Here is a 15,673-nt window from a genome sequence, read left to right on the forward strand (position 1 = left end):
AATTCAAAATCATTCTATTTGCTTATAGATGTCTTACAAATAGAACAGATAGACATACCATAGGATTCTCTATATCCAAAGGCATATCATTTTATAAAGTTCAACCGGCCAATTGCCCCTTCAATTGTTCACCATCACAGCAACACACTAGTGGGAAACAAGACCCTTCAGAAGCCAGAGTGGGACTCAGTACTCTTCCACTGTCATTTCAGACTTATTCTCTCCAATACTTCCCACCCCTACGGACTGGTCCAGGTTGATCTTAATGTTCCTGGAGACAGAGGTCCTAGCACTTGCCTCAGAAACTTTAAGTTCCTCTAGTTGGATATCTGTTCTTTCTTTCCTCTTACCCTGATAACCAGGTGAAATGTTCCTGTGCTTGCTTTATGCTCATTATAATACATATGCTGTTTAATACCTCCCCACCCTCTTTGGCTTTTAACATCTAATATACCATCTTCCTTTTCGTTGGAATTTCTGTACCTATACTTGGTTATCACTGAGGAAATGTCTCTATGTATTTGATGCTTTCAGACAATCAACAAAAATGTAGTTTCTAAAAAAAAAAATGTAGTTTCTATTTCATCTCTGCTGTATAAGCCCCCTCATTCCTGGTGGCATCCCACCAAAATCAAACTGGGGACTCATCCCCTTCCTATATTTCTTTCCATATAACCCCAGCGCCATGGGTCTACCCTCCTGAAGATGTATGCACAGCTTATTTTTACCAGCATCCCCTATCTGTCTAATCCTTGATGACATTCTAAGCCTCTGTGTAAGCCTAATTTCGTTTCTTTCATGAAAATATAAGTCAAATTATGTGTTGAACTGAATTGACCATCATCAATTGAGTAAACAGATAAAGTAGTACTCAGGGACATAAGCTCTATTACTGTCCCCCAAAACTGATTTTTTAATTTTTGTTTATCTCAATTATATTGATTTCTGTCATTCACTTTATCTCTTTCTATCCAAATTTATAATTCTGCATAGACACACACACACACACACACACACGTATGTGTTGATGATAGACACATAGGTAAGAACCAAATACTGACGCCTCATCCATCATATGCCTTTATAAGTGGATTTAATATTCAAATTCAATAATACATTTCATACATTAGTCATAAAAGTGGCTAAATGGCCAGTAACAGCATACTAGTAGTATTTTTTTTAAGTCCTACCCTCAACCCCTAAATTGAACACCATCATTCAGTTTCTCTGTACGGTTTTTCCAGTTAGTCTCGGTGCATATGCTACTTGCTGCCCAACTGACTGAACCCCTAAACAAATACAATATGGAAAGATCACAGCTTTCCCCAAAGTCCAAGGGCATGACTCACCGCCCTCCTACTTCACTCTTTCCAGAATGTCACCAAAAAGATATCTTATTTGTTACATTGAAACTTTATGATACAAAATCAACACTCTCAAAAAAGGTTTTAACACAGTGTTTGGAAGCTTCTGAAAATTAGACAATACACCGAACAGAGATACACATACTATCCCAAATCAGACATAAGGCTGTTACAAGAATATACTGCATATTTCTGCTATTTTCAAGTATATTACTTATTGACACAGCACACACAACTCACCTTCCTTCTTTCCACGGATTGCTGGTAAGTAGATCGGGAAATGCATCTGAATTAATGTGATTGATGCATTACAACTATGAAATACTTCCAAAGTATGTATCTGTGTAAAAGTGTCACACACATCAGATATTCAGCCAATTGCCTTATGATAAATATATGGTAGCCGCATAAGTGTATTAGAAAATGAGGATAACCATCTGAAATTTATAAATATTCAAACCTTTACTGAAAGCAGCTTGTATGTGAAATTTAAATGACATATAATACATCAGAAAAAAGGCTCCATTCCAAAGTTCTACAAAAAGGAATTGTATTTACAGATGACATGAACTAACCAAATACATCTAGCATCGTCTGGAAAACGTAATGGCATGCCGTAACTTAATATCACAGTAAATATGCATAACAGAACCCATAATTATTTTTCTAATAATCAAGCCAAAGCAAAGAAGTAAATGGGGCAATATAAAAATGAAAACAGAAAAAGACAAAGGCGAGTACCACAAAAAATGTTTATAACTCTGATGGCTTGAGAAACCAGTTAAACCCCTGAAGCTTTGTTTTTTTGTCTTATATTTTTGTGTTTTGTTTTTATCACATGCTAGTCCTATCTGTCCCTAAACACTAAAATGCCCTCATGATTCTGCAGATACCTCAGAGCATGGCTATTCCTCCAGAAATCCCTCCCACTGGAACAGGTTAATGGAAAGTACAGATGTGTAGAGAAGACAGCAATCTCTCCATCAGGGGAACAGCTGAATGGAAAGCAACTGCCCCTCTATACCCCAGCACCTTCTAGGTGGTCACTCTTAATTTGCCTCTTAGTCCTGCCTTAGGTATTCACAACAGCTGCAGAGTAAAACGCTGTGCCCAGAACAAAGCTCACATACCACGCGGGTTCTCTGTTCCCTCACCAACACCAAACTGCTCCTCAGTGGAGGTTTCCAAAATGCAAATGCAACGTGGGCTTCTCAGATGGATTTGATTTCAATCAAAATTAGTGCCAAACATCTTTGATATGCAAAATGTCTGCATGTCTACACTAGCCAGTAAGAAAGAATTATCCACCAACCAGCACCAAGTTTTTTTACAAGAGGTTAAAAGAACTAGCATTCAGTAAATGTTAAAATACCTGTTGTAAAGATGAAGAAACCGAGAGACAATAATTAAGGGAATCAAATGATCAGAAGAACTACAACCCATAAAACCTTGGGAAAAGCTAATATTTCATAGTCTTTAATAAAGCAAGGCTATTATCATTTCATATGGAAATATTTTGAAAGGTTATAGCTAGTGCATATTAAAAGCACATTTCATCAATAAATTTTCACATGCTGAACATATTAGCATATAATTTTAAAGAGGAATTTTTAAATACCAAACAGAACTAAGTACTAAGCTAAGGTGCCTGGTTTTTACATATTTTCAACCATATTACATATTACAATTAATCCACTGAGCTCCTAAAAATACAATCTGTATTATATGTACTTTGGTGTACAGATTTGCCACTTTGAAACATAGTTTTCGGTTTATGTAAGCATGCACAATTAAGGGAACACAATTAGGTGACCAAACTCCTGTTGGTAAGAGAGTGGAATAAGCACGCGTCCTCAGTCTGGTTGTGGCCCATTTGAACTGATGGGTTTGCCTGGCTCTTGCCATAAGCACACTGCTATCTATTTTTAAGTCATAAATAATTGGCTTACGGGAGTCAGTAATGTGTATGTGGACATACATGTGTGTATGTGGAGAAGAAATGGAGTAAGTTCTCTGACAACACTTGTTGTCCATTCTTAATTATTCTCCAAAGATTATTTTTTAAATAGCAGCAGAAGTGAATGCCGAGAAGGAAGCTTTAAATCAAAGCTTCAGTGGCCCTGGGGGTGGTGTTACGCCATTATCAGGCCTTTGTAACCTGCGTGAGCTCTAACAGGTGCAATGAGAGGGAGGCCCATGTTACCTGCTCCTTAGAGAACTAGGCTCTTGATAGCACCTACAGAGGATGGAAACGTGGATGTCTGGAAAGATTCTAGGACTTTCCTATCAGAAGAAATCACAAGCAAAATGTAAAAGCAAAATCCAAATACCAACTAAAAAGCTCATCAACTAATCCTACGCTGGGATCACCAAAACAAAATGAAAAAAAAATGCTCCATTTTAAAACCTCTCAAGAAAACGCTGGTGGCAACGGTTTGATTAGTGATGTATCTGTATATGCCGCCCGATAACTAGAAACAGCAATCCAGCTAGCAAAGAAAAAAATATCCCTGCCGGGGCCAGGAAAAATGACCAGCCATACAGAACAGAAGGGGTGAACTCCAAGCAGTCTCTCATTTTCATGTTTTTGTAGCCTTCCATGTCAGCCACTGCCTGGACCCAGATGACATACAGCATCAGCACCAGGGAAAACAGGATGCCTGAGAAGGACAAAACAAAAGACCTTTAGTCTTTATGAAGATGTTTTCCCAAGAACACTAACCAATCACTTGCCTGATGATACGTCTCTAAAAATACCATTCTAGCCAAATCACCTACTTTGTGTCATACCCTTTATTATGTGTTTTCTATGCACACTGCTTATCTATAATTTTCAAAGCATTGAGATGAGAGCTATGGCAACATAAGAACAATGGCAACAGCTGACATGCATTTATTGAGTACTTACTGTATGCCAGGCTCTGTATTAGATGTTTATGAACATAAGAGTCAAAGACCCTGACTAGTGGAATTTCTCCTAACATTTCCCACCTGTACTATATGCCTGGTTTGGGGAGAGCACTGTATACATTATTTATTTCAATATGTATAATGAATTGATAAAATGGGTACCATTGACCTTCGGTTTTAAGTATGTGCAAACACAACTAGTAGTTTTCAGAGCTGATTTTCAGCTCAGGCCTTTCCAACTATTATTATGTTATTATAACACAGCTAACTAGTCTGCGGGTAATTTTGTCAATGAAAACAAAAGTCAATGTAAGCATCAGACAACAGAGATGAAAGCACTGAACTAATGTAAAAGAATACATGTGATTCTTTCAAATTGAAATATGGATGCTGAAGACTGATTATAGCATCAAGGCAACATTGCCTGGAAAGAATGAGGAAAAAATTAATGAAAAAATTCTGTGAAATGTAAAACCATAGGTTTAAGAGCAAGAGCCTTATCAGAAAAGAGAAAGGAACGGAAGAAGAATGGAGGGATGCAGGGAGGGAGCAGTATGACAGAAGAGCTTCACGAATGCTAAAATTTGAGAATAGTGCAAAGCATATACTCTTCCACATAGTTGTCACTGAAATAACAGAAGGGAGCAGCACCACCGTGCTGAGCTGCAAACCCAGGCGAGTCAGCTAAGCTGACAGACACTGGTGAGTGACAGGGCCCACACAAACCATGCAGCCTGAGGGATTCAAATTTGCCCCTGAGCAAAATATACTTGAGGTCATTTTCTAGTTGTCCAGAAGTTCAATCCAAACATGTCAAGGACCTATTATAGTCTTTGAATTAATGAATGAAACCATCAGGCATAAAATCTCCATATTCTAATTGCGAGTCAGTCTGAAAGGTAAACATAACCCTGTGACTAGGAGCAGAGATGGAGGCACATTGGCAGGACAGGGTAGCTTTCAAGAGCCTAGTCATTAATCACTCTTCTGCAGTTAATTGTGCTCCTACAGTATTTAGGATATCCTCTCTCCTGGGCCGTCCATTGCGTAAAGAATCCTGAGAAGTACACACAAAAGAAGAAGGGCCCATAAATATGCCGAGGTGAGTCTTAAACTTTCTCCCATAATTGTGATACAAACCATAGAGCAATGAAGAACCAACAGAGATGCTTCACTAATAAGAAACATCCTTCACACTGTGGTCTGTAATGTAAATGCAAATACTGGAGCCCAGAAGAGTGCAATTTAACCGCTGAACAACAGCTATGTCAGAGAGAAATAGTAAAGTCATAGCCGGCGAGCAAACTCCTTGCAAAGCCGTACCTCAGATGCTGACAACAATATGGCAGTGCCATGTGTTGTCGAGCAACTCTGTGCATTTCAATACATTTTTCTGCAAATATATAGACACTGCTTTCTCTTAATGTAAAGGTTTGGCTTAGTTATTTGCATACTATTTGCCTTATGCAAACAGACTGCAAACCTTTGTTATTATTTGTTGATATGTTTCTTATCTCTCTTGCATCATGTGAATCTCTTGTTCTTTCAGATAGTTTTATAAAAACAGAAAATTGCCTTTGTGAAAAACCAGTAGCCTTATGCATATTTTCTTTCAAAAGTTCCAAAACCCATTACTGAATTTAGAGTATTAAAAAAAATGCATTGTAAGTAACCATGTGGATGATTCTTAATAAGGAAGAGTTATCGTATATTTTAAAATTGCTGTTATGTGAAGAGCATTTACATCCTGAAAGCAAAGAAAATAGGCATTTCTATCACTACAATCTTTAACTTGTTCACTGATTGAAGATACTGTCCATTTAATTCATATTGTATCAGTTTATAATTGTATCTTCTCATGGGGTTAAAGAGTGTTTCCCTACCTATTAAATTGCCAGCTTTTTATACCAGTGTGTATATGTGTGCATGTGTGCACTGGCACACAGAGAGACAAACAGAGAGTAAATGGACTAACAGACATTAAAAAGTATTTATACCAAAGGCCAAAGGTTTAGCTGACATGGCAGCAAGAATTTATGATGGGGGGTTTACATAAGTCACCTGGCCAACAAAAGAGTCAGGAGACTATTACATAGAGGTAGATTGATTAAACAAATAAATATATTGAGGTTAATTGGAGTCATGTTCTTTACTACCCAGAAAGGTAGTTACAAATTTGAAAAGGGGGAAAGCTAGAATAAAGACCATGCTATTTGTTTGGAATTAAATGTATCAGTGTGAATTTATAGCTCTAGATAGATAGATAGATATAGAAATAAAAATGTGTGTATGTGCCCATGTGTGTTAAGATTTATTTATTTATTTATTTATTTATTTATTTATTTATTTATTTCCTGGCTCTGCATCCTGAGAGGATCTGGGAGCAACAACACCCCAGTAGCATGGAGCACACCAAGTGTCCAGATCTTGGCTTCTAAATATCAGGAACTAGGCATCTCAAAGAAATAGATGAATCCAGGCTGGGACAGAAAGTACAAGAGAAATCTGGAATGTCAGATGTGCTCTAGGAATGGTGGGAGTGTTTCAGAAGCTAGCTCAAGACGCTTGTCCTAGCCAGTTCTGAGGCAATCAGACTATCAAACCAATAATGATAATGGCACATGATTCCTCACTGAATAAAAGAGAACTCCATGAGCCCACAGTGATGTAAATAAATGAAAGAACAAATTAGGCAGGGACAAGGGAAAGTTTTTCCTTAGCGAATGCTAACTTATTAATGTAGAAGGAATAGTTCAATTAGAAATTACCATTTGGCAATCATTTAAGTTATAATTCAAGCAAGAAACAAAAATGAATGCTAAAACTAGTAAATGAAATTTAGATGAGAAATAAATATTTACACAGGCTCAAAGTCTTTTCCCACAAAACACTTATCAATTGTAAAGGGGAAAACAATAATCTCATACTGAAGAAATCTGGCAAATACCACCTTACTCAAATGATCAAAGTGAACATCTCCAGTGGCATGGCATACTGATGTCACTAGCCACCTTGTCAGATACAATGAGAATTACACAGCCTCACTGCTACGATACAGTCAAGATGAGGAGCCTAAATCCAATCAGAAGGAAACATCAGACCCACCAATTCAGGAACATTCTAGACAATCACAGGCCTGTACTCTCGTACAGTCAAGGTCAGGAAGGTCTAAGTAGGACTTATTCTGGTCTGATGGAGATTCAGACAACGTAAGTACTAAATGCAAAGCTTGTTCCAGGACTGGAGCCTTTTGCTATAAAAGACATTGAGATAGTTGAAACGTGGATGGAGTCTCTGGGTGAAGGGATTTTCAACTTCTATGTACATCTGAAAATATTTCAAAACAAAAGACAAAATGAATGCATAAAAAAAAAAACATGGTGGGAATCTGTGGTTATGTGTGTTAGAAAGTGCATATGCTAGTGGGAATGGGAGGAGAGTGTGTGTGTTCATACACCCAGAAAGATACATCTTCTTTTGGTGGGCTATTGTGATGATTAATGAACAGTAATATTGCTGATTTGGTCCACCTACCAAGTGAAGAGTCTCATCTGGGGGGAACACTAATGGAAAAATACTATGTTAAAATCTTAATTATTATCCCTTGATGTCTTAAAGGACTCTCATTCATGAAAACATAAGTAACAACCGTCCTGAGTAACAAGTGAGTTACATGTCAAACCCACTTGCCACTGGGATTTTACCAGGAATAGAAAATATTGCTAATATTTAGGTAATTATTTATTTGTAAATTAAGTTATATTTAAATTTGTTCATATTTTGAAAGCGTAATTTATTTCCAATTAAATTTAAAAATAGCTAATTGTTTGAAGACCAAAAAAAATCATAAAACAGTTCACTGGAGACATAATCAAAGTAAGGTACCAAATCCCAAGAAGATTTGTGATAATAAAACCATGGACAAATAATTAAGTCACAAGAAGAATGTGCTGGTTTTCTTATTAATTAGCAGAGTGGGGAAGAGCCACTCATGATTTTACAACTCTTACAAAGCTGAAACTTTTCCCTCTAAATATCATAAATTCAATTTGGAAAGCATTTTCTCTGAAACAAAGGTCACATAGTCACAAAGGGCCATTAGGAATGCAATTGCTAATGATAAACAATTTGGAAATGTTCACAATGTAGGGAAAAAAATACAAAAGAATTTCACCAACACCAAGTCACAGACTGAAAATAAAACTGCATGTCCTCAATATTTCATGGAAACAAGTATGGAAAAATAAAGATTTTGTATACTATATTATAAAAACCAGATTTAAAAACATATTCCTAGGGAAAAGTTAGCCTCAGAAATGGAAACTCTTCAAAAAGACAGGCAAATGTCAAACCCCTATATTCTTGTCTAGAAATACATATACTTCTATTAAAAAACAAAAACCCTTTGGAGTTACTGAAAAACAATAAACTTGATCTTTAACTGCTTAAATATAACTGAACTGCCTTTGAAATATGTTTTAACAGCTTCAATCATGGGCAGCTATTGGTTACTTGGGGAAGAATCATAAATTCAAGATGAGTCCATTGGCCTCTTTTTTCTTTTTTTGTGCTTGCACACAAATTCAGTGGCAACTCATTTCAGCTTTCAATGGGCACAGGAAAGGCCACAGAATTCCACAGTCCAAAAAATGCATTATGAAGGAAGTTAAAGTGAACAGTGAACAGTAAATTAGAATCAGAAAAATACTGCCTTTTCTCTAACTGGAGGCTGCATGTACTCTAGAGACAGGGCAACATCCAGCATGAGCATCTAGAGAAACAGAACTAGAAAGTCAGCTTCATAAAATTTTAGGGACAATAGCATCAGCTTACTCCTTGTGTCTATTTTCAGAGGATGAAATGAGGTCTGCAGTCACAAGGTCAAAGTCGTCTGTGGCATAACTCAAACGGACACCCTGATAGCAGGTATAACACGTTAGGATGAAGACATTCAAAGACACCCTACAGTGGGGAAAAATTCCAAGGAGGTGGCGGGCAATGAGGTTACTTTTCCAGGTGGAGCTCCCAGGAAGGTACGTGGAGGGTTCATGATAACGATAGATAAGAAGAAAAAATCTGAAGCGTGGGTGAAGGATAGCAGCATTAACAGAATGGTGAACCTGGATCTGAGATGCCCAGAAGAAAGAACAAAAAGGAAACTTGATAAGCTATGTATTTGCTATCATTTTCTAAAAGGAAACAGCAATTCATCAAGAAATACATAATGAATGCCTTCTCAGATCTGTAGAGGAGCACCGAGCAGCATAAGTGACCACGTCCCCACAAGGGACTTTTGCAGAAGATCCATAAACGGTCTTAATATAAACATTTCTGAAATTAGTCCATCCTGATATTTGAAGGTATTATATTAAGCCCCAATAGTTTGAAGGTTGTTCTAATGGGTGAAAAGCATCCCAGGTTCATTGTTTCTCTTTCTCATTTTTTTAAACTGAGGTATAATTTACATAGAGCAAAATGTACAAGTTTTAAGTGTATGGTTTGATGAGTTTTGATAAATGTAAACATCAGTGTAAACACAATCCATTAAAAATAGAACATATCCATCACTGTCACTCCAGAGAGGTTCTTCAGGTCTTCTCACACCCCTCCCCCAAAACATCTATCACTATACCACAGCTTTGCCCTTAGAGCCTTGTAGAAATGAAATCCTGACAGTGTGCAGTCTTTTGTCTCTGGCTCTTCATACACAACATGATGACAGAGAATTCACCCACGTTGTGCATGTGTTAGTAGTTCCCTCCTTTTACTGCTGAGCGCTATTCCCATTGTCTGAATAGACCACAATTTGTTTATCCATTTATCTTTTGATGATCATTTGGGTTCTTTCTAGGTTTTGGCTGTAATGAATTGAGCCACTGTGAATATTTTGGTTCATGATGTTCTAATTCGAACATAGAGTCTTGAAATGATGGATATATTTCCTTAGACAAATGGTTTTAAAGAAAGAAACAGGCAACAATATGTTTTTATGAAACACGATCTTATGCCAAACTGATAAAATGATGCTGGGCTTACAGACGCTATGGCAGTGACCTGCAGCTCACCTGCTCAGGCTTTCCCCCACACTTCTAGTCCGCCAAAGAATACAGTCTTCCCTTCTCTTCCTCAAGCATCAGTTTTGTCAACACAACTTTTGACACCTGTTCAATAGTGCTCACTGTGCTATTAGACTCGCCAAGTGCTTGGAGCACAGGTATGCTTTGTGACTGTTTTCTCAGTTCCTTAATTCTTTTTTTTAAACTGTCATTATGTATTATTTAAACTATACAAAATATGACATATAAATGAATGTTATGAAATTTCATTATAAAATGAACCCCTTTGAACGGGTTCCCAAAGTAGATACCAGAATGCCACCCTGCATCTTTGTTTTCTGGGACTTCTTTGGAAAGACACTTGCCCCTCAGGTATCCACGGAGCATCTCTAGCCTTTAATTTAGAGGATAAAAAAGCACAACCAAGGAGAAAGAGCTAGACCGTTCTGAGAATGGGCAAGGGTTTAACCTCTTGGGATAGAATAATAGTGCTCCCTCATGATATGGATAACACTGGAGTCCATAAGCAATATGTGTTTGGGGCCCGAATTCATAAAAGACTTTGGATAATGTCTGCAAATGATGTTATATATAGGGTCATTACGTTTATGTATGTGTTTTATGTCTGTGTTTTAAAAACATCTTATAAAATGTAAATGCTTAGTGCCATAGTATTTGCAAACCAGTTTGGCATGTGTTAACTTTTAATACAGTAGGCACCTTAAAAATTGCAGTGTTTGAGACTTTTATCAACTTTTAAGAAAGTTAAGATAAAGTTTTGATGAAGTTAAGAAAGTTATGTGTCAGGCTAAAGGAGAAAACACGGCCATTAGTGTAGGCTATGCTCACAGATCCATTCCAGAATCTAAAATGCATACTTATTTTTCTAAACATTACATGCTGAGGAAAGGAAAATTTGCCAATTCTACATTTTCTCAAAAGTAAGACTTGTCATTGCATCGTAACACACTTTCAAAGTAGTTATGTATCTGTTAGTTCATCCACAAAAAAGTTAGCCTTTCCAGGAAATGCAATAGAAGTTCTTAAATATAATTTAAATTGTACTTTTGTAATAGTCCTTTACATTAAAATGGTATTCCTTTCTCTTTTAATTGAATTATGCTCATTTTTACATATCATATTTCAGAAATTTTAAAACTGTTAATGCATAATTGTCAACCATAAACAATTTCCACTCTTCATTTTCTCAGACTCACTTTCCACTGATTTTTCTCCAATTTCCTAAGCTAGCCTGAATACCTTACATAGTTATAATTTCATGCCTGTATATTTTCATCACATCTATTTGATTTCCAAATATTCATAACTGCCCACACTTCACCACGCTACTGTCCAAATATATTAACTGCCTCTTCCTTTTCATTTTTCTGGCTTCATGTTTTTATTTAGTCAACCAAACGTATACAATGTCTATTGGGTTTCTCAAATACTTATTACTTTCTTAGATTGGCATAATCACTGTAGACATTAAAGTCCTGTTTATCCAATACTCTGTACTCTCTTGAGAAACAGTTATTGATAGAGAATGATCATGAGGGTTTATCCATCTGTACAAGCCATTAGGAACTGCATCTGGAAAGCGGATTTTCATTTAACACAAAGAAAGTGTTTACTCCCAATAGATAAGTTTCATGAAGCAGGAGGTGGTTGAAGGGCACTGGCCTAGCTTCTGACTGTCCCGGTTTAAATCTTATGTCAAAGGTGTATGGGCTGGAAAGCTTTACACTTGACTAGATGAGTAACCTTGAACAAGTTCTGCACTTCTGTATGTCTCAGTATCTTTGTTGGTAAAATAGAGATCATGCAGGTGCCTACTGCTGAAAGCAGTCATAAGGAATTAATGGAGATAACGCACTTAGCAAGGTACCTGGAACAGGCTAAGCGCATAATAAGCATTGGCTAGTTTTGTTATTATCATTATTTTTATTGAGCTTTGTCATGAACTCCTGCTAACGGCTAGCAAATATTATTCTGTGAAATCTTTTAAAGCATCAGAGCTTCTCATATGACTGGGCTATTTTAGGACTAGTCAAGAGGCAAGGGGATAAACTGCCACAGTGCCTTCCAGTTCTGAGATTTCATGAGAAGGTGAGGGAGATTGTCTGCCCATGTCTTACTAGAATCTTCCACCAGGTGGCACCAGTCACCCCAGGCCTATCACTGAACATTTCAGAAAGGGTAACAGGTGAATCCAGACTTGTGCTTATATATATATACAAATATACATATATATATATACATATATATATATACATATATACATGTATATATACACATATATATATACATATATACATATATATATACATATATACATATGTATATATGTATATATATATACACATACATACACACACACATATACACACATATATATATACACACATATATATATATATATGTGTGTATATATATATAAGATTTTCTGTTGTAAGTATCCACTGAGCAAACTTCCTGTCCTTCCCCAACAACCTTTTAGTCACAGGAAGTAAAAGTTCTTTCTAGGACAGACTTAGCATATGTCAATCTGGTCATTCAGGGGAGTCTGTTACTAATGTGTTTCTCTTTTGTACAAGTAAGTATAATAGGTGGGGGAAAAGGCCTCAGAAAATGCATAAAAATTTCAGTTAAAGCAATATGCCTTATTCATTCACTACTAGTTATTTCGGAGCAAAGTGACTATTTGGGGGAAGGGTATGGAATAAAACAGAATATTTACAAAGAAATTAAATCCCTTGCAGAACTAATAGATGTTAATGATACACATACTTTTAAAAAGGAGAATGAAGCAGATGGAAATTTATTCTGCCTTTCCACCATATCAAAACCTAACCCCAAGCCAGAGATGCATTTATAAAGTGGAAAGAATCTCGTCACCCTACACATCTGAAAACTCCCTTTCAGTGTGGAGGTTAATTATATTCCATAATAAAATATCATGTGAGTAAAAGCATTCATTTGCCAGACCTATAGCTCTAGTTCTCAGAAGAACTACACAGATACATTTTTAAAAAGAGGTGGGGGACCATTTATTCACCTTTGCATTTCGAGGTTTTCCAGAAAGTCCCACTAAAGCTGTTACTGAGCTGACCTCTCATACCCTAGATTCGTCCAGGCAGGGGCTGGACCATCACCCCGAATGTTTCCAATGAGGACACATATGCACACCAAGCCCAGGTAGGGGTAGAGAGTCAGGAGCACAACAGCTCTCTCCAGAGAAACCACTCTGTGTCTCTTCTTCCCACTCCTCACCCCTTCCCCAGCCCTCACCTGGCTGGGGTGTTAGAGGCTCACAGGACTGGGTCTCACTCGTCCCTTCTGAATTCTTCCTCTGGGGACCTGCCTCTTCACTGGAACACCACACACGTATCATACTGGTGCCCCTTTCAAAACTGAGTGGGGACAAGTCTGATCCTAACAGCCTGCTACGCACATTCCAACTGATAGCAATGTGGGGAAAATACTTCAAAGAACTGAGAAAGAAATGTATAAGCTTTAAAGTATTTTTGTAAATAAAAATTCTTCAGAGCTCTTTCCTCTTTAATATTGACCAAAGTTGACTTATTCTAACACTTGACATTTCTATGAAATGACATATTGAGGACATTAAAATTCCACATCAAACTCTGAGGGAGGCCTTCCCACATTATTATAGTATCAATATCCAAAACAATACTTTTCCTGAACAAATTCCCAAATATGACAACTGAAGGCACAAAGCCAGGGTATGAAGCAAGTACTTTCAGAAACATAAGAGTGACTGGTTCTTCCAGAACTACTCAGAAAGCAGATCTAGTGTACAAAGCTTTTGGACTGAGCAAAAGAGAAATCCAAACTGCTGTTTTGTGTTTCATAAAAATCGGAGACAGGAATTCTACTACAACAAGCACATCTGGCTAATGTATCAGTAATCTACAGTTCTCATGAGTCACCCTTTTGTTTCCACCACGTACCTCTGACAGAACAGACCTATGAATAAAATGGGAAGTCCTAGACTTTGGTGAAATATTCTGTTCCCCACTGGGAAGTCATGCTTGTGATTTTCTCCTGAAAGCCTCCTTCTGGTGCACTAAGAAAGACAAAGAGGCTTTAGAAGAGCCATTCTGGCAAGCATTCACTGGCCTTCCAGGCCTGTTCTGCTAACACACAGGCCCCTTTGCTTGTCCAGGGTAAACGGCTGTTTATAGCCTAGATCTCTCACTATATAGACAGGGAGACAGCAGGTGCAAGCAGGGAGATGTGTGTGCCTGTAAGTTTAGAACGTCTGCGTCTAGGCTGTCAGCAATTCTTCCCTAATCCCTTCCTGCTCATGGTCTTCTGTTTCCTCCACATATTTCCTCTTGCTTTGCTTTATCTGGAGGAAGACGTGAGGAGCAAGGTATGACACTGAGTGCTTCCTGGAAGCTACGTGTTCAGACTCAGCCAAAAAAAAAAAAAATCTGAAATATGTCCCTTGGCTTTTGTGACCGATTTTTTCTAGGATTAAGGAGAAAAAGTATCTTGTAGTCTGCATCCATCGCATCTGTCTTATTTCATACAGAAATAATGGTGGTTTACTGATGAGCTGCTACAAATTCTACTGATCTTTTAAAAGAAAAAGGAAAACAAACCACAAATCCAATTTAATTCTGATTCAGTAGTTTGTATGATATTTTGTACTCAGAATATTATATTCCCTTCATATCCACTCACCTTTCCTATGCTACTTTTTTTTAAAAAATATTTTATTTATTTATTTGACAGAGACAGCCAGCGAGAGAGGGAACACAAGCAGGGGGAGTGGGAGAGGAAGAAGCAGGCTCCCAGCGGAAGAGCCTGATGTGGGGCTTGATGTGGGGCTCGATCCCAGAACGTCGGGATCACGCCCTGAGCCGAAGGCAGACGCCCAATGACTGCGCCATCCAGGCGCCCCTCCTATGCTACTTTTTAAGAGGGTTCACATCACTACACTTCTAGAAAGCATTGTTCTCCAGATCCAAAGGGAGCAGAGATGAGCCGTGGAAGGATGTGTTTCAGGCGGTTTGTCCCACATGGCCGAGGATTTATAAAATTCATCCCAACTCACTCAGCTTGTATCCCTGGTGACCAGTAATAGCTTGATCAACAGCTGTCTGGGCAAGGAGCATCCTCTGTGGTCAAAGAATGGGGCAGGAGTCAAACCACTACTTTGCCTCCAAAGAACTAATTGTTCCAAAGGACCAATTACACTGCAGAGGTACGCTTGGCTTCCATTAATACCTCTTGGGTCTAGAATAAAGGCTGCTATATTCCTCTGACTGACAAGATGTCCATGTAGTCTCACGAGCTTGAGGGTCCCACAAC

The 15,673-nt window shown here is 37.8% G+C and overlaps 1 protein-coding gene across 4 annotated transcripts in view; it reads right to left on the reverse strand.

The window, feature by feature from the left end:
* The window catches only part of TMEM182 (transmembrane protein 182), a 197,550-nt gene that overhangs the window by 120,892 nt on the left and 60,985 nt on the right, over nt 1-15,673 (reverse strand). For 3 of the 4 annotated variants that reach the window (XM_057308980.1, XM_057308979.1, XM_026488601.4), the window contains exon 5: nt 1,077-4,024. The exons of the other annotated variant lie outside the window; for it this stretch is intronic. In XM_057308980.1, the coding sequence (XP_057164963.1) occupies nt 3,804-4,024 (221 nt within the window). In that variant the 3' untranslated portion in view covers nt 1,077-3,803. Of the gene's footprint in view, nt 1-1,076; nt 4,025-15,673 lie in introns of those variants that run through there. 4 annotated transcript variants of the gene reach the window in all.

This window comes from Ursus arctos, unplaced genomic scaffold, assembly GCF_023065955.2.
Source record: "Ursus arctos isolate Adak ecotype North America unplaced genomic scaffold, UrsArc2.0 scaffold_8, whole genome shotgun sequence".
In the NCBI taxonomy this organism is placed as follows: Eukaryota; Metazoa; Chordata; class Mammalia; order Carnivora; family Ursidae; genus Ursus; species Ursus arctos.